Below are 20463 nucleotides of genomic sequence, written 5' to 3'. Positions count from 1 at the left end.
ATTAACCCTAAACTTTTCTTCTGCAGCTTTTTCTGGTATTTGAGTACAGTAGGAAATTCATAAGACTCTATATTAAGTAGATTTATCCAGGAATTAAATGCAGTTGTCCTTAAAGAAAAAAAAATGCATGTTAGTACTGGCTCTTTAGGAGATCTGACTTTTCTGTTAGAGAGTAGAGAACTGCAGAAGACTGACACTGTCATGTGTTTTTCACTGGTGATATAGAAAACACAAAAGTGATATGTTTTATTGTTAATGCATTTATTTGTATAATTATTTCATTCTACAAACTCATTGGGAGCGTAGCACTGTACATACAAAGCTGAAGAAGACACACTTCCTGTCCTCAGTCCATCTTACGATATAATAAAGGAAATAAATATATAAATGAATAATTTCATTACAGTTTGATAAAGAATATTATAGATACGTAAATTATAGAGATAGTCCAAAAGATCAGAGATAACTTTAGCCCAATGTGTCTCTGTGTGAGGTGGTACCCTCCTCCTCTTTTCCCCACACTCTATCACACCAGGGCCAGGGCCTCACTTGTTTTCAAAGTGATAGGACTCTATTGGCCTTTTTTTTTTTTTTTCTTATCATCTTTATTGGAGTATAATTGCTTTACAATGGTGTGTTAGTTTCTGCTTTATGACAAAGTGAATCAGTTATACATGTACATATGTTCCCATATCTCTTCCCTATTGCGTCTCCCTCCTTCCCACCCTCCCTATCCCACCCCTCTAGGTGGTCACAAAGCACCGAGCTGATCTCCCTGTGCTATGCGGCTGCTTCCCACTAGCTAGCTATTTTAAGTTTGGTAGTGTATATATTGGCCTTTAATGGGAGGGTTCAAAAATGTGAAATGCCCTGAAGTGTTCTGGACAGACCTGTAATACTAAGTATCATCTTGCTCGAAATCACAATAGCACCTCAGCTGAAAAACACTGCTATCCTGTTTGTGGGAAGGCTTCATTGAATAGTTAACTAATCTTTGAGTACCTCCTTTTTTTATGCATGATTCTAGATGCATGGAAGCAAATATTCTCAGAAAGTAATGTACTTATCCTAGTAAAATGTGGCTACCTGGATGTCAAAATATTCCAAAGACCATTTAACCAAAAATTTGGTTTTGTTAACCAAATTTTAAATTTGGATTCTGATTTGTCATATTTGAAGATGGTAAAATCTTAAGAGATACTGGGTTTCAGTGGTAGTACCATCTCTTCTTATTTTTCCTCTTCTTTCTCCTCTGTATTTCTTCCCAAAGAAATGTATTTTTTTTAATGATAAATTGGTTACTAAAATATTTTTAAAGTACATGAATTTTCTTTTCTAGGAGAATATCGACCAGCAAAGTGACAGTTCTGGGTTATGGTCTTTTAACCACAGATGCGGTGACTTTGATAGATGCACTGAATAATCAGAACTTCAAAGTAGTTATTGTAGATGAATCACACTACATGAAGTCCAGAAATGCAACTCGCAGCAGGATTTTATTGCCAGTAGTACAGAAAGCCAAACGAGCCATTCTTCTTACAGGAACTCCAGCACTGGGAAGACCTGAAGAGGTATTAAAATCCTTATACTCTGGACTTTAAAAAAGAATTGAATCAATCACTGTTTTTTGCAGTTTTTAATTTTAAATCAGATGCCTCAAATGCCACAAGAGCACATTGGGAAATTCTAGATATCTATTTATAGTTAAATATATCTTTTACCATGACTGTTTTTATCTGTTTACATGTGAACCATAGCCATGCTTGTAGGTATATATAAAAAATAGTTTTTAACTTCATTATAAGATTTTCATATTGAGTACACATTTGTAATATTCTTCACACTTGTGTTCTTATGGTTCTTCTATGGTCTCAATTTTCATTTATCTAGTCTATTTTACATTATAAACTCCTTATGACTGGTGTTGAATCTACTTTGTATCTTTTATACTGTGTTACATAATTTCTCTCTGTTCCTCTTTCGCTTCAAAATCCACATTTCAGAAGGTAGACAGAAAATAGAACTTATATGAAGACCAGATAGGGTATCCACTTTGAATGGAGGGATAAGGCATTTGTTGGATTCCCTGTTTAGCTTTTACAACTCTAAGAGGCAGATGGGGTATGGAAGGCTGAGAGGAAGAAATGAAGGGTGAAACACTCTAAGGGTCAGTGTAACCTAGGGAAGCACTGTCTATTAAAGTACACTTAGTCATAGAAAAAAATATGAGCCTATTGTCTGGTAGGGTTGTTGTAAGAAATAAAGGAAATATTGCTTCGAAAGTACCTTGTCATGTGCCATAGTAAGCACTCAACTAAGGGTGTCCATTGTTATTTTTGATTCTTAAGCCAAGCCTGAGAAGCAGCTATTGCATCGCGTCTCTACTAGTATTACCAAGGCTCTGCTTTTGTTCTCCACCCTGGGAGTCTTCTGAAATATACATAACAGTACATAGACTGTGATGGTAAAATTCTCAATTTTACCTTTTATATTTTTGCTCTGGATACTCACTGGAAGTGGGAGAGTGGACCCCAAGTAATTTACTTACGTTCCAAAATTATGTCACTGAATAATGGGGTTTATTATGTCTTAATAAAAAATACATAAAATGTATCATTTAAGAAGGAGAATGTATAAAAGATATATGTATTTTAAATGATAGTAGTAAAATGAATACTCACTTACTGATTACCTACTGTAAGAAATAGAGAGCACTGACAATACAGTAGTGGCCCTTGTGTCCCATGTGATTACATGCCAGTACCTTCACTCCTCACCCAGGATAGCCACTATTCAAAGCAAGGGTAATTCCTGGTTTTGTGGATCACGATGGTTATAAAAATTGGGGATGTTTGGGACTCTTTAAGAAAAAACTATAAAATTACAAGTTCTAAATTAGGAGTTCTGAAAGTCCTCCAACTTTGTTTTTCTTTTTCAAGATGATTTTGAATATTCTGGGTCCCTTGAATTTCCATATGATTTTTTTTGTAGAACTTGGCATTTTTTGCAGAGAATCCAGCTTAGATTTTCATAGGTATTGTGTTGAACCTGCAGATCACTTTGGAGTGTATTGCCGTGTTAACAGTATTAAGTCTTCAAATCCATGAACATGAGATATCTTTCAGTTTATTTAGGATTTAACTGTTTTCCAACAGTGCTTTGTAGTTTTAACAGGATAAGTCCTATGCTTCTTTTGTTAAATATTTTATTCTTTTTGATACTGTTGTCAATAGAATTGTTTCCTTAATTTCATTTGTAGAATGTTCATTGCAAGTATGTAGAAATACAGTTGATCATGTATCCTGAAACCTTGCTGAACTCATTTATTATTTCTAGTAGTTTTTAGTGGACTCCTTAGGATTTTTTGTAGACAGTATCATATATACGTTGCTTAATTGCCCTGGCTAGAACTTCCAGTACAATTTTGAATGGAAATGGCAAGTATGGGCACCTTTATTTTGTTCCTAATCTTAGGAGGAAAGCCCTCAGTCTTTCACCTTTAAGTATTACCTGTGTTACCTGTGTTTTTTTTTTTTTTTTTTTTTTTGCGGTATGCGGGCCTCTCACTGCTGTGGCCTCTCCCTTCACGGAGCACAGGCTCCGGACGTGCAGGCTCAGCGGCCACGGCTCAGGGGCCCAGCCGCTCCGCGGCATGTGGGATCTTCCCGGACCAGGGCACGAACCCATGTCCCCTGCATCGGCAGGCAGACTCTCAACCACTGCACCACCAGGGAAGCCCACCTGTGTTTTTTTGTAAATTTCTTTTATCAGTTAAGTTCCTTTCTACCTCTTGTTTATTGAGTGTTTAATCATGGAAGGATATTGAGTTTGTCAAATGCTTTTTCTGCATTTATTGAGGTACTTATATTTTTTTTTGTCCTTTATTCTATTGATAGGGTGTATTATAATCATTGATTTTCAGATGTTAAACCAACCTTGCATTCTAAGATAAATCTCACTTGGTCATGATATATAATCCTTTCATATGTTGCAAGATTCAGTCTGCTAATATTTTGTTGATGATTATTGTGTCTATATTCATAAGAGATATTGATTTATAGTTTTTTTTAAATTATATCTTGGTCCAGTTTTGTTATTAAGGTAATACTGGCCTCAAAGAATGAGATGGAAAGTGTTCCTTCCTCTTCTATTTTTTAAAAGAGTTTGCAAAACATTGGTATTACTTCTTTTTTAAATATTTGGTGAATTCGATGGTGAAGCTATATGGGCCTGAACTTTTCCTTGTGAGTCAATTTAGGTTAACAGCTCATTCTCTTCATTGAATAATGTCCATTCAGATTGTTTCTTTTTGAGTCAGTTTTGGTACTTTGTGTCTTTTTAGGAACTTGTTCATTTCATCTAAGTTATTTAATATATTGGCATACTGTTGTTCATAGAATTCCCTTATAATTTTTTGTATTTCTGTGAGGTTGATAGTGATGTCCCCTCTTTCATTCCTGATTTTAGTAATTTGAGCCATCTCTCTTTTTTTCTCGGTCGTTGGAGCTAAAGTTTTGTCAGTTTTGTTGCTCTCTCCAAGAACCAACTTTTGGTCTCATTGATTTATTTCTCTGTTGTTTTCCATTCTCTATTTTGTTCATTTCCATTCTAATCTTTGTTATATTATTCCTTCTGTTTGTTTTGGGTATAGTTTGCTCTTCTTTCCAGTGTTTTAAGGTTAAAAATTAGATTATTAATTTGAGAGCTTTCTTCTTTCTTAATACAGACATATACAGATATAAATTTCCCTCTAAGCACTGCTTTCATTGCATCTCATTTTTGGTATGTATCTCCTCAGTTTCATTTATTGCAAAGTTTTATCTAGTTTCTAAATAATTTCCCTTGTGATTCCTTTTCTGAACAATTTGTTATTTAGGAGTATGTTGTCATATAAAAAGGATGTAAAGCAACAAAGCCACTTTGGAAAACACTTTGACAGTTCCTTAATAAATTAAAAATCAAATTACTATAGTACCTAGCAATTCCATTCCTAGGTATATACCCAAGAGAATTGAATATACAGCTGTTCATAGTAGCATTATTCATGATATCCCAAAAGTGGAAAAAAAGCCATTGTCCATAACTGCTGAATGGATAAACAAAATGCAGCCATAAAAGAAGTAAAGTACTAATATACTCTACAACATGGGTGAACCTTGAAGACATTATGCTAAGTGAAAGCCAGATACAAAGGCTACATATTTTTTTATTCTATTTCTATGAAATGTCCAAAATAGGCAAATTCTTGGAGATGGAAATATATTAGTGGTTGCCAAGACTGGAAGAGAGGGAGAATGGGAAATGGCTAGTAATGGGTATAGATTTTATTTTTGGAGTGATAAAAATGTTCCAGAATTAGATAGTGGTGATCGAGGTACTTTTTTAAAAAAATATTTGTTTGTTTGTTTGTTTGTTTATGGCTGTGTTGGGTCTTCATTGCTGTGCACAGGCTTTCTCTAGTTGCGGCGAGCAGGGGCTACTCTTCATTGCGGTGCACGGACTTCTCATTGTGGTAGCTTCTCTTGTTGCAGAGCACGGGCTCTAGGCACGTGGGCTTCAGTAGTTGTGGCACGCGGGCTCAGTAGTTGTGGCTCGCAGGCTCTAGAGTGCAGACTCAGTAGCTGTGGTGCACGGACCTAGTTGCTCGGCGGCATGTAGGATCCTCCTTGGACCACGGCTCGAACCCGTGTCCCCTGCATTGGCAGGCAGACTCCTAACCACTGCGCCAGCAGGGAAGTCCCTGGGACACATTTTGAACATACTAAAAGCCACTGAATTTACACTTTAAAAGTGTGAACAGTAAAAGTGGTATATGAATTTATATTTCAATAAAGCTGTTGTTTTTAAAAAGCATATTAACAGTGAGACACTACTATGTGCATTCTATTAAAGTTATAAAAATGAAAAGATTTTATGATACTATTGATGGGAGTATAAATTGGGACCGTCTTTTTACAGTGCAGCATAGTAACATCTATCAAATTTTTAAAAACATATACCTTAAACCCACCTGTTTCATTTCTAAAAATGTACCCTATAAACCCATCTAATACAAATGCAGATGAGGGATGGATGGATGGATGGATGGATAGATATAGAGAGATGATTGATAGATGTAGATGTAGATACATATACCTACACCTACATATATTTACATATTTGCACTCATACACACAGACTTACACCAAGTTATTAATTTTTATAACTGCATAAAAGCTAGAAACAGCCTATATGTGCATTATCAGGAGACCTTTAAAATATTTTCCAGCATGTCTACATAATAAAGAGTTGCTATGCAGCCTTTAAGCAGTATTTATTATTATTATTATTATTATACATTGCTTATATAATTTTTAAAACTAAGTAAAATTAGGTATATATGTACTTTAATGATGTCTAAGACATGTTTTGAGGGACAAAATTTGAGTTGTGTATGTTATATGATCCTCTTCATGTGAATAGAAGAGAATATACAAATATGCACATATAGGCATACAAAGTATAGAAATGTATATTGAAGAAAAGGATAGGAGTTATTCCTGAAGAATAGGATGGCATGGTTGGGTGGATGGAGGGGAAGGAGGAGCCTTGATGAAAAAGAGATAGATTTTCTTTTCTACTTTTTACTATTTCATTAACTGGATTTATCATAGTAACTAATTTACTTGAAAATATTACAACATATTGAGAACACTTGTATTGTTACAGCTTTTTATGCAAATTGAAGCTCTCTTTCCACAAAAATTTGGAACATGGACTGACTATGCCAAAAGATACTGTAATGCACATGTCAGGTAAGACAAACTATTTTCTGTAAGTTTTAATCCTCACATATTTACCATGAACATTAAGCTCTGTTAGTTATCCTTTGTTCCAGTGTTTTTCAAGCTTGTGGTAGTTATGGAATAATTTGAAGTAAAATCTTGGGTGGATGACCCATATATAAAATAAGTAAAAGGAGTAGATAATGGCAGTTTGTCTTTCTTTATTTTTTACCTTTCAAGTATTTCCTTTTTAAAATTATTTATTTTTATTGACTAGATGGATGTGCACATTGCACAAAAATGAAAAGTAAGTGCCCATTCCACCTGTGTCTCTCAGTTAAACATTCTCTTCTGGAGGAGGAGTATCCTTCTGGAGATACTTAATGCGTGAAAAAGCACATGTAGTTATGTGTGTATAATATTTTTTCATTTTATTTCTACATATATAGTATTGTAATGTACACACTGTTCTGCAGTTTGCTGTCTTCACCTACTATGTATTGGAGATCCTTGCATATCAGTTACTAGAAGAGCTTTGACCTTTCTTTTTAAATGCTGCATGTATTCTACTGTTTGGATGCCCTATAATTGATTTATGCAGTGTACTATTAATGGACATTTCTTTGTGGTATATAGCTGTTGCATACAGTGCAGCAATGAATATCCTTGCATGTGCTGAGAGGTAGTATATTATAGTGTCAAAGAGCATGTAAAACTAGAGCTAGACCACCTGTGTTTTATTTTCATATTCAGTGCCTACCAGATGTTTCATTTTAGGAAAATAAGTTTACCTCCCTATCCCTTAATTTCTTCAGCTTTAAAAACAGAATAATTATTCCTTCCTCAGAGTTATTATGAGACTTAAATTAGCTTATATTTATAAAGGCTTGAACAGTGACTGGCACATAGTGAGCTCTCAATAATTTTTAGGTATTTTAATATTTCATGTAATATACATGGGAATAAATATGTAAGATAAATTTATTAGAAGTGGAATTGCTGGTAGAAAGGGCATTTGCATTTTTATATTTTTTAGACGTTTGCAAATTATGCTCCACAAAACTTATACCGATTTATATTCCTATCAGCAGTAAGATTGTCTCTTTCCCCACACCTTGCCAACATATTCAAATAGAAATTATTTTGTATTGCCAGTGTGATTTGATAGTAGTTTTAATGCACATTAGTCCTCTTGCACATTACTAAGTGCAGCTGAACATTTTTTTCATGCATGTAAGAGTCATTTGTACTTTTATCTGTCAGTTATCTGTGCTCTTTGCCCTTCATTCTACTAAGCTTATTGGGTTTTTTCCTTATTGATGTACTGGAAATCTTTATATATTGTGAGCATCAGGTCTTTATCTGTGATATGAGTCCCTCATCTTTTTTCTCAATATGTGTGTGTGTGTGTATTTGATTTTTTTCTTTCTACAATTCCCTCAAATATCCCTATGTGGTTGTGATGTTCTGATGCCTTTTAAAGGGCTCTAAAGCACAGAGATACAAAGAATCCTTCCAAATTGTTTATGTGAAGGCAGTTTAACACTGATACCAAAAATCAGACAGGATAGCACACTCACAAAAAGAACCAAGGATCTTTTTCTACTTAAGACTATAAATGCAGAAATAGTCAATATTAGTATAAACCAGATACTCATTAAAGGGCCTAATATATTAACCATATGCAAATGGAATCTATATCAGGAATGCAGCCATAGTTTAATATTAGGAAATCTATTAATAAGCCATGTTAATAATGAAAAGGAAAAGCTTCATTCCATTTTCCCCATTTATGCTGAGATAGAATTTAATAAAGTTCAGCATACATCTTTTTTTTTTAAATAAATAAATTTATTTATTTATTTTTGGCTGTGTTGGGTCTTCATTGCTTCATGTGGGCTTTCTCTAGTTGCAGCAATCAGGGGCTACTCTTTGTTGCGGTGTGTGGGCTTTTCATTGTGGTGGCTTCTCTTGTTGCAGAGCACAGGCTCTAGGTACACAGGCTTCAGTAGTTGCAGTGGGCGGGCTCAGTAGTTATGGCTCGCGGGCTCTAGAGCTCAGGCTCAGTAGTTGTGGCGCATGGGTTTAGTTGCTCTGCGGCATGTGGGATCTTCCTGGACCGGGGCTCAGAACCCATGTCCCCTGCATTGGCAGGTGGATTCTTAACCACTGCACCACCAGGGAAGTCCCCAGCATTCATCTTTGATTACAGTTTTTAATAGTTTTAAGTTATTCATGTGTGATATTTATATACATACCAACACATATAATATATACGTTTATGTGTCTGTGTATGTGTTTTAATCCCAAAGCCACCATCACATGAAACACTAAAACCAAGGCAAGGGTGTTAATTGTCATGCACTTTACCTTTATTCTGTGGGCATTAGTTCAACTAGTTCAACTACTCAAAAGAAAAATAAGAGGTAAAAATTGGAAAGAAAAAGGCAAAATTATTAATATGTGCAACTGATATTATTTATTTAGAAGACCTAAGACAATGAGCTCAAAAATGTTCAAAACCAAAGAGATTTCATTAAGGTGTCCTAGCACAAAGTTATCATTAAAAAGTCAGTTGTCTTCCTCTACACAAATAATAATAAATAGTTTTAGGATATAATACCAAATAGGTACAATGGTAGATATTGTTGGGGAGCCCTTAGTTATAATTCTTGCAGATTATAAATGTCAAACCTTTGCCTAGGGCTTCCCTGGTGGTGCAGTGGTTGAGAGTCCGCCTGCCGATGCAGGGGATGCGGGTTCGTGCCCGATCCGGGAAGATCCCACATGCCGCGGAGCGGCTAGGCCCGTGAGCCATGGCCGCTGAGCCTGCGCGTCCGGAGCCTGTGCTCCGCAACGGGAGAGGCCACAACAGTGAGAGGCCTGCGTACCGCAAATAAATAAATAAATAAATAACGTTTGCCTACGTGAAACAGATATATTAATATATTAAATAATTACATTCTGGGGACTAGCAAAACCTAACTGGTCAGAATACGTTTCTTTTTTGTTGTTTTCTGATTAGGACTTGTCACATGACATTAGAAGTGTTAGAAGTGTATACCTGTCCTTTTCTTGCTTATTAATGTAGACACTGTTTCAAAGAAAAGTTTATCTTTATGAAATGCTTTATGATTAGAGAGATTGTGTTCTATTTCCTGTTTACGAGAGAAAGCCATTTCAAGATTATCATGCTTCTCAAGGCATTTTCTTTCAGATTCCATTTCAAAAGTTTTATGTTATTCCTTTACTTCTTTACCTTGAAAGCCCTATGGTTTCATAGACTCTGATTCAGATCAAGGCACTTCCTGGCATTTTAAGTTAGTCTATGGAATGTTAAATTTTTTTCCATAATGTTTGGATTCTATGAAGTTGTCATTTTCACACTATAATTTTGCAGAAGCCAAATTATGGTTAGTTATTCAGTTCTAGACCCTTATTTTATACTTGAAATGTCATGACTATATTAAAAATAAAATTAAATGAAGTTTGAGCAAAAGTGTAACTTTACCTTTGTAAAGTTGATTAAATACATAAGTGATGGTAAACAGAAGTATACTTACGTGAACGTGATTTTGAGATGAGAAGTCTAGGTGTAGGTAACCACCTACCTGGTTTGCTTTGAGAGGAACAAGAGAAAGTATTACTCAATCAGAGCATCTCATATCCAAGATTCCTTACATCATTCGCTCTGCTAGGTTATATTTAGAAGAAGCTATAAATACAAATATGACTTGGAGAAGACAGCACATTCAGTTTCAACCATTAGCACGTTAGAGCTAGAAAGACTTTACAATCACGCAGTCCCCCTCTGTCATTTTATAGGAACCTGGCAAGGTTAAATGGCTTGTCCTGTATGTGACTTCCTGTTAACATTTTTTTCACTTTTCCTGGCAGTAAGAAAGACTTAGGCAATGGCAACTTTAAAAAATGTTCTTTTACATAGAATAAAAGGACACATAGATAGTCCAGCCATGCATCCCGTTATTAGCAGCCACCTCCCTGATGTCATGCTTAAAGGTTAATATCTTTATAGTAATTTATCAAATTTTCTGAACTTTCTTTACAGCTGATATTTTGTGCCCATTCTACCTCTTCGGAGAAATAGTTGTCTAAATTTTTATGAGAGGGAAAATCCTGGGTGATAGTACATATAAAGGTATTTATAGTCATTCTCCAAAAGTGTTAATTAGTAGGTTATATCAGCTTCAAGAAATATCTTTTATGGAAGTGCACTGTACCTTGTCGTTAGCACTGTTGCATTTAATGTTCTCATCCATGGCTAAATAGAGGTCAGGTCTACCCCATTTGCAAATGGCTCAAATCTGAGAGAAATAGTTAATATACTGGATGGCAGAGATGAGTTTGAAAACTAACTAGATAAAAATTAATAGGATAAATTCTGCACTTATGCTTGGAAAGTCTGCTTTGTGTGGAAGGGATTTGAGAAATCCTCACCTTTTATCAGTAGTTCAGTTCAAAAAGACTTCTGGTTTTAAATAATGCTAGGCTAAATTAAAGTCAAGTGTCTGTCATAACTGATAAAAATAAAGTACTATTAAGGCACACTAATCAAAGTAGCATCTAGAGTAAGGGATGGTTCTACTCTGCTCATTGATTAGACTATCAGGAGTATGGTTTAATTTTGAATTAATCCATTCATTCAAAAAATATTTATAGGGTACTTGTTACATGCCATGCCATGTGCTAGGCATCAGGTATGCATTAGAGAACAAGACTCACATGGTCCTAGCCTTCATTGAATTTTCTAGTCAAACACTAACCAGATAATTATAGTTGTGATGAGTGTCATAAAAGGAAGCAAAGAATGTTATGGCAGAGGTTAATAAAGTGAACTAAAAATAAGAGAGGACAGAAGAGGCATCCTGTGAATAAGTGATATTTATTTGCATTCCGGGAAGAATTTTCTGTGGTAAGGCTCAGAGCAAGAGAGACTGCTATGCCTTTGAGGAATTAGAAGAAGTTCAGTTCAGCTTGAATATTCTTGAGTGAATTGAAGAGAGGGTCTCAAGACAAGATGGAGTTAGGCAGGGGTCATATTATACAGGGTCTTGTTCTTCATCATAATCGCAGTAGGAAGGCACTGGAGGGTGTTTTGTGTTGTTATTTTAGTTATCACTATTGTGGAGTTTTTTTAAATTACACTAGAATATACTTGAGGAAGTTTATCATTTTAACCATTTTTAAGTTTATAGTTCAGTGATATATATTTTTTTTTTTTGCAGTATGCGGGCCTCTTACCATTGTGGCCTCTCCCGTTGCGGAGCACAGGCTCCGGAAGCGCAGGCTCAGCGGCCATGGCTCACGGGCCCAGCCGCTCCGTGGCATGTGGGATCTTCCCAGACCGGGGCACGAACCCATGTCCCCTGCATCGGCAGGCGGACTCTCAACCACTGCGCCACCAGGGAAGCCCTATAGTTCAGTGATATTAAGTACATTCACACTGTTGTGCAGCCATCACCACCATCCATCTCTAGAACTTTAATGGGCACTGAAACTCTGTGCCCATTAAATAATAATTTCCCATCCCCCCACTGCATGCATGAAAGGACACACATGATTATATTCACAAGTTTTATTTGTTATTTTTTAAGACAACATTTTCACATGGTTCAAAATTCTAAAGCGATAGAAACGTATATACTTTGAAAAATCTTCCTTTCACCCCAGTTTCCCTCCCTTTAGGCAACTGTGCGTAGTTTTTAATCTTTCCGTGTAAATTGTGTGCCTTTTCAAGCAAATTCCTATTTTTTACTAGTTGTTATAAACGTACACATTGTATTGTACTTTACTTATTTGTCCTTTCTTTGTATACCTAAATACCTTCAGCCTTTTTATGGCTTTATGATATTATTTACAATATCCATAGTTTCTGGGCTGGCAAGAAGTTGAGGGACTTTGCATACTTTTATTTTCTCTAGGAAACTGGAAACGTTTCAGGGAAAAGTTTCAGAGAAATGGAAAAGTTGAAGGTTAAAAGTTTGATGAACGTTGACATGGTGTGAGATTTTGATGAATATTGACATGGTGTGAGATTTTGCTGAATGGGGGAATGAGATAATGAGATTAGTGTGGTAGAATTGGTGCAGCACTGAATAACCAATTGAGATCAGCAATTCTAGATTTGTACTGGAACCAGTCTTCTCTAAGGTATATTTCCCAGCAGCGTGGGTAGAGGCTTGGAAAAGGCTTATAGTTGGATCGATCCAAGATTTTTTTTTTTTCACTAGCTTGCAATGCATGGACTGTGGGACAAGGGAAATTATACTATACTGATAAAAACAAAGGTAATGTATGGACTTGGAAATCAAAGTAAGGTGAGGAAGGATGTGAAGACAGGAAGGATATTGTAGATATGGTAAAAGTTGACTGAAAGGTCCTGATGAGATAGTAAAGCTACAGTGGGTGTGAGTGAACAAGAGGGCTAGGAGGACGGAGTTACTGAAGAGTGGAAGGTCTGAGTCTGAATTTACCAGGTAGAGCTCTTTTTCAGGATCGATTATTGCTGTGGGAGTAGAATGATTGGAGTGGATTTTAGAAGGTCACTGGAGACAAGGAATACAAGGAACTGAAAGGGAACTAAAAGTCACATTTTAAGAAGCATGTTAACAAATGAAAACATATCTGGGAAAGGGTTACCGGAATAATGAGGGATTTCATATTCAGCTCTACAAATGCCTAATATTATTGATTGCCTGCTATATTTAAGACATTATTTCAGAGCTGCTGGCAATACAAAGATGAGTAAGATGTAGTGCTTGATCTTAGGAAGGCTATAGGAATTTGAAAAAGAGAAGACCTAGAGGGAACAAGTCTTTAAATACTTAAAGATCTGTCATGTTTTAAAGGAATTAGACTTTTATCTTTGTGGTCTCAGAGAGTAACATTATTATCAAGGAATGAAACTTAATGGGGAGGTAGATTTTGGCTTAATATAAGAAATTGTAAAATATTCATATGTATATATGACAAGAAGACAATAAAATATATAACACCATACAATAAAAATGGAATGGAAAAATACCATAATCCAACTATACTAACAAGTAAATTGTTTTCATTGTTTTCTTTATTTCTAAGCTTGTCCATATATCTAATAATTTTTACATAGTTTTAAAGTTTAACGTAGCCTACATGTGATGCTGTCATCTACTGTTTTCACTTAGTATCATCTTGTCTTATGCTTTAACATTGTCTTTATAAGTTATTTTATTTATTTATTTATTTATTCTTGGAGCTATACAGAGACAAAGTTTTTATATACTGTCAAAATGAAATTTGTATTAATCTTTACATCAACTATAACTCAATAAAAATTTTTTTTTGAAAACTTGAAAAACACTATAAGCCTAGCAGACAAATAAACCTGGCAGACATCTATCGAACGCTCCACACAACAGCAGTAGAATACACATTCTTCTCAAGTGCACACGTAAGGTTTTCCAGGATACACCATACGTTAGGCCATAAAACAAGTCTCAATAAATTTACAAGGATTAAAATCACAAGTGTGTTCTCCAACCACAGCAGAATAAAATCAGAAACCAATTACAGAAAGAAATTAGGAGGATTCACAAATATATAGAAATTCAACATGTTCTTAAGTAATAAATGAGTCAAAGAAGAAATCACAGGGGAAATTAGAAAATACTTTGACATGGGGGCTTCCCTGGTGGTGCAGTGGTTGAGAGTCTGCCTGCTAATGCAGGGGACACGGGTTCGGGCCCTGGTCTGGGAGGATCCCACATGCCGCGGAGCAACTGGTCCCGTGAGCCACAACTACTGAGCCTGCGCATCTGGAGCCTGTGCTCCGCAACAAGAGAGGCCGCGATAGTGAGAGGCCCGCGCACCGCGATGAAGAGTGGCTCCCGCTTGCCACAACTAGAGAAAGCCCTAGCACAGAAACGAAGACCCAACACAGCCCTAAATAAATAAATAAATATTTTTTAAAAAGAAAATACTTTGACATGAATGAAAATGAAAAGATAACATATCAAAACATGTGATTCAGCTATGAACACTGGGTGCATTTATCTTTTAAAATTAGAGTTTTTGTCTTTTCCTGATAAATGCCCAGGAGTGGGATTGCTGGATCATATGGTAACTCTATTTTTAGTTTTTTAAGCAATCTCAATACTGTTTTACATAGTGGCAGCGCCAATTTACATTCCCACCAACACTTTAGGAGGGTTCCCTTTTCTCCCCACCCTTTACCCTCCAGCATTTATTATTTGTAGACTTTTTGATGGACTAGGAATATTCTCTTTCCTCAGAGTAAATAATTCATGAAGGGTTGTTTCATGGAGCTATATTAGTTTTTTTAGGTAACAAAGTGAAAGATGAGAACTTTTTAATGCAAAATACAAAATTTGAAACCCTCAAGTTAGGTTTTTGTTGGTTTGTTTCTCTTTTTTTATATTTTTTTATTTTTTTGAATTTTTGAATTTTATTTTATTTATTTTTTTTATACAGCAGGTTCTTAATAGTTATCCATTTTATACACATCAGTGTATACATGTCAATCCCAATCTCCCTATTTTATTTTTTTTAAATCTCTCTTTTATTTTTTTAAATATTACTAATGTAAAGATAGTTTATTGCTTTTGTGAAAAGGATTCATATTTATTTTATCAAATCAAACAAAGAGAAAATAATTTTAAAATAAGTACAAATTAACTGAACTCTCACTGTCCAGAGGTAACCAGGACTAATTTATTATAGTAACTTTCCCTCTAGATAGCTTCTCTGCTTAGATACATAAGGATAGGTAGATTGGTAGAGAGATAGAGAGAGAGGCAGTTTTATATAAATTGGGCCATATTATGCATACTCTTCTGTAATATGCTTTTTCATTGAACACAATTTTTAAGATGTCTTTCTATATCAATAACTAAAATACATCTTTTTTATTGGCTATATGATATGTCATTTTATGTATAAGATACTATGCTATGTATTTTAGATGTATTATCTTTAATTCTTTAAACAATCCTACATGATTGATATGTCCATTTTATAGATGAGTAAACTGAGACTTGAAAAGATTAAGTAACTTGTCCAAATCACAAAGCTAAAAAGTGAAAAAGTAGTAATTTAAACACCCCATGTCATCACTCTTCTGTTATTCCTTTTTCAATATTTGAATTATTTGGTAATTCAGTATCCATGTTTATATGATTGGCTAAATAAATAGAATAAATAGACTAAATAATATTGTTCTCTAATAAATCAAATAGCTGACTCTTCCTTTCTTGGTCAACTTTTTATCTTTAATTATTCCCTTTTATTCCATCTTTTGGTTTTCTATATAGCTCTCACTATTTTTTTTTTTTTTTTTTTTTTACTCAAAGACTTCAGCAGATCTGTCAACTTCCAAAAGGTCATACAAGCTCATAGAATTATCTTTTTTTTTTTTCTTTTTTTCTTATTTCCTGGAGGCCTCCCTCCCACAGCCTCCTGTTCTGCTCCAATCTGGACTGGTTTTTCTTTAGGCATGGTGCAAAGCTGTCTTTCTGAATTTTCTTTTGCTGTTCCATTCCTGGATTTGATGACTTTTGTTTCTTAGTTTACTTTCTGGTCTTCTTTTTAATATTTTATCATGGAAAAAATTCAATATATGTAAAAGTAGACAGAACAAAATAATGAGCCCCCCATGTACTCTTCATGAGCATCAACATTTGTCAACTTATGGCCAATTTTGTTTTAGTTATAATCTCATTTACCTCCACCACCCTGTATTATTTTGAAGCAAAGCCTAGACATCACATTTCATCCATAAAATGTTTCAGTAAATACATCTAGAGAGTAAGAACTCTTTTTTAAAAAAAATTAATTATTATACCATTATCATGCATAAAAAGATTAAAATTAATAATTATCCCTTAATAACATTAAAAACTCAGTGTTTCAATTCCCAGTTATCTTGTGAATATCATAATTTTACAGTTTTTTACATTTTTTCCCCATTGTTTGAGTCAGTACTCAAATAAGGCTCACACATTACAAATGATAGATCTCTCTCTTAATCTAAGTCTCTCGGGCTTCCCTGGTGGCGCAGTGGTTGAGAGTCAGCCTGCCAATGCAGGGGACACGGGTTCGTGCCCCGGTCCAGGAAGATCCCACATGCCGCGGAGCAGCTGGGCCCGTGAGCCATGGCCGCTGAGCCTGCACGTCCGGAGCCTGTGCTCCGCAACAGGAGAGGCCACAACAGTGAGAGGCCCGCGTACCGCAAAATAAACAAATAAATAAAAATCTAAGTCTCTCTTAGTCTCCAAGTTTCTCCTCTATTTCCTTGTTTATTTGGTTAATTTTAATTTGTTGAAGAAACTAAATTGTTTCTGTAATCTGGATTTTGCTGCTTGCATCTCCATGGTTTTGTTTAACATGTTCCTCTGTCCTCTGTATTTGATATAGAGATTTCAATTTTTTTAGCAATTCTACTTTTCTAGGGATGTTGTGTTCTTCCATTAGAAGGCCTGTGATATCTAAGGACTCTTTTTGTCATGTTAGTAGCTATCAACATTCAGTACATGATTTATTAAATCATTAGACATTGCAAAATGGTAATATTCTAATACTCTTTCTTCATTTATTACCTGACATGCCTCTATAAAGGAACCAGCCATGCCTCATCCACTATTTGGACACTCAGTGGTTCTCTTTGTTTACAAAAGGCGAGATAAATGCTGAGTTTTTCCTTTTTATTTATGAGTTTTCAAAATAATAAGTTGTTTTGCTAGCATTCTCTAATAGTGTCCAGTGAGGGCTTTTATTTTTAATTTATTTTATTTATTTTTGCGGTACGCGGGCCTCTCACTCCTGTGGCCTCTCCCGTTGCGGAGCCCAGGCTCCAGACGCGCAGGCTCAGCGGCCATGGCTCACAGGCCCAGCCGCTCCGCGGCATGTGGGATCTTCCCGGACCGGGGCACGAACCTGTGTCCCCTGCATTGGCAGGTTGACTCTCAACCACTGGACCACCAGGGAAGCCCAGGGCTTTTATTTTTGAAATTAGTAAATTTAAGTCCTTTAACTTTGTTCTTTTTCAAGTTTGTTTGGGCTGTTCTGTGTCCCTTGCATTTTCATCGAAATTTTAGGATCAATGTGTTGATTTCTGCAAAGACGTCATCTGGAATTTTGATAGAGATTGCATAGAATCTATAGATCATTTTGGGGAGTTTTGCCACTTTAATAATATTAAAGCCTTCCAACCTATGAACAGAGATTTGTTTCCATTTATTTAATTTTTAAATTGATTTCTATGGTGTTATGTACTTTTCAATGTATGATTCATAACATTTATTTTATTTTGTTTTTTTCATACACTAGCAGGTTGAAGAAATTACCTTCTAATCCTAGTCTCTTGAGTGCTTGAGAGGTTTTATTTTTAACTCATATTTTTTCAATCCATTTTATTTATTATCTTTATTGATGGTCAGATTGTCCCACCTTTGACAAAAGGGACTGTCTTCAGTATGGTACTTTTGACAGAACCCTACTAGTCTTTAATTGCTTCCTTGCCATCTGATATGACCAGATGTTACAGGGTCATTTGTACATTTGTTTTCCTTTGTTCCTCTTAGCATATTTCCTGGTTTTTTCTGAACACATAACCCTGAATGGTTTCCTAAGAAACGTGCATAGAAAGTACATTTTTTGAATCTTTATATGTTTGCTTATAGATAATCTCTTGATTTTTACATTGGTTGGGTATAGATTTTTGTTTTGGAAATCATTTTTCCTCAGGAATTTGAAGCATTTCTCCATTGACTCTAATAACCATGGTTGCCATTAAGAATCATAGTGCCATTCTGACTTTTGATCCTTTCCATGTTTCATATATTTGTCTTCCCCCCTATTCTGGAAGCTTGTAAGATTATCCTTTACCCTGTTACCGTTTAATTTCATAAATATGTGCCTAGGTTTGTGTCCTTTTTTTTCAAATGATGGACACTAATTGGTCCCTTTAATCTCAAAACTTGAGTGCTTATGTCTGGTAATTATTCGTTTTAACTTTTTCTTTCCCTTTCCTTCAATGTTTCTTTCTGGAACTCCTATTATTTATGTAATATTTGTCCTTTAACTTTCTTATTTTTATTTTTTGTTTTACTTTTTGAGAGATTTCCTCCTTTATCACATGGTTCTTCTGTTGAATTTTTGTTTTAGCTAAAGAAAATAACTAAACTATTATGAATTGTTAGCCATCCTTTCTTACTCTTTCTACCCTTATTCCCTGTAGTCTTGTAACCTCCTCTTTTTGGATGCTTGTTGTTGCTCGGTGGATTTTCAGTATTATTTTGTTTTATTTTTTATTTTAAAGTTTTCTTCTGTTTGCTGCATTTTATGTTTACTCTGAATTTTTTTTTTGGTATTGTTTTGGTCTTCATTGTTCATATTGGAGGCTTTCCTCAATATCTTAATGGCCATTCATATTAAAAACTGAAAATGTTAAAAAGCTCATTAGAAGAGCTTTTTGACTAGAAAAGGATGAGCTTTTCATTGGGGAATCCCCAAATGTCATTATGTGGAGGACATCTTTCTGACCTTTTCAATTTTTAAAAGAAAAAAAGAACTGTCCATTCTTCTGCTGTGAGTGTTACGGAGGTTTAAACCTGGCTACCATGTTTTTGGCATGAACAAGGGAAGGAGAATAATGTACTCAATGCTTAGTATGTAGACTTTATCTCAATCTCTCTGGTTTCCATATGGCACCTTTCCCCCACCTTCTACTGTTCTTGGTTTCCCTAGGTTAAACTTTGGTTCAATTTCTCTTGTAGAATAAAACTATAATCTCATGGTGGGGGATAGTAACAGGGTGGCATGGGATGGGGAGAGAATCAGGGCATGTCACCATGCCTTATACAGTCTTTCAACCAATGTCCCCAATTTTTAGCTATCATATCACACATATCCCTGCCTTCTAAGGTACCTGATCTTTTTAATTTCTGAGACATTCTGGGATTTTGTGGACACCCTTCTTTAGGTCCTTGATATTCAGCTTTCTCTGTTTCGTTAGCTTCTTCACTTTATTTTCTGCTACTAGAAGTATGTTCACATTGTTTGCTGTTGTTTCCTTTTCATTCTATTTGTCCTGGTGGGTTAATATATCTTTATGTCTTTGTACTCATTTTGATTGAGGATACTATTTGTGTTCAGTTCACCATGTTTTAACCAGGACATCTCCTCTACTTACTTTCCCTTTTCCAAAAATTGCTTGAAATCCTCGTCTTCTGTTTCTCTCTCTCTTATTCTCTTTGTTCTTATTATGTAATAGCTTTTTAAATTTTTTATTTATTTATTAATTTATTTATTTTTGGCTGCGTTGGGTCTTCGTTGCTGTGCACGGGCTTTCTCTAGTTGCGGCGAGCGGGGGCTGCTCTTCGTTGCGGTGAATGGGCTTTTCATTGCAGTGGCTTCTCGTTGTGGAGCATAGGCTCTAGGTGCACGGGCTTCAGTAGTTGTGGCACGCAGGCTCAGTAGTTATGACTCTTGGGCTCTAGAGGACAGGCTCAGTAGCTGTGGCGCACGGGCTTAGTTGCTCTGCAGCATGTGGGATCTTCCCGGACAAGGGCTCGAACCTGTGTCTCCTGCATTGGCAGGCGGATTCTTAACCACTGCGCCACCAGGAAAGCCCCTGTAATACCTTTTAAATTCCTTTCCTTTCCTGTTAGAAGGGTTTTCA

General features: G+C 35.5%; 1 protein-coding gene across 3 annotated transcripts in view; it reads left to right on the top strand.

Annotated features, from left to right (window-relative positions):
• Nucleotides 1–20463, top strand: part of ZRANB3 (zinc finger RANBP2-type containing 3) — a gene marked incomplete at its 5' end in the record, with an annotated part of 244581 nt that overhangs the window by 122221 nt on the left and 101897 nt on the right. For all 3 annotated transcript variants that reach the window (XM_079709822.1, XM_079709821.1, XM_079709820.1), the window contains 2 exons: nt 1340–1571; nt 6709–6794. In XM_079709822.1, coding sequence (XP_079565948.1) covers nt 1340–1571; nt 6709–6794 — 318 coding nt within the window. The remainder of the gene's footprint in view (nt 1–1339; nt 1572–6708; nt 6795–20463) is intronic.

Source organism: Hyperoodon ampullatus (genome assembly GCF_949752795.1).
Source record: "Hyperoodon ampullatus genome assembly, chromosome: 8".
NCBI classification, from domain to species: Eukaryota; Metazoa; Chordata; class Mammalia; order Artiodactyla; family Ziphiidae; genus Hyperoodon; species Hyperoodon ampullatus.
This window is presented reverse-complemented; position numbering and strand designations above follow the sequence as displayed.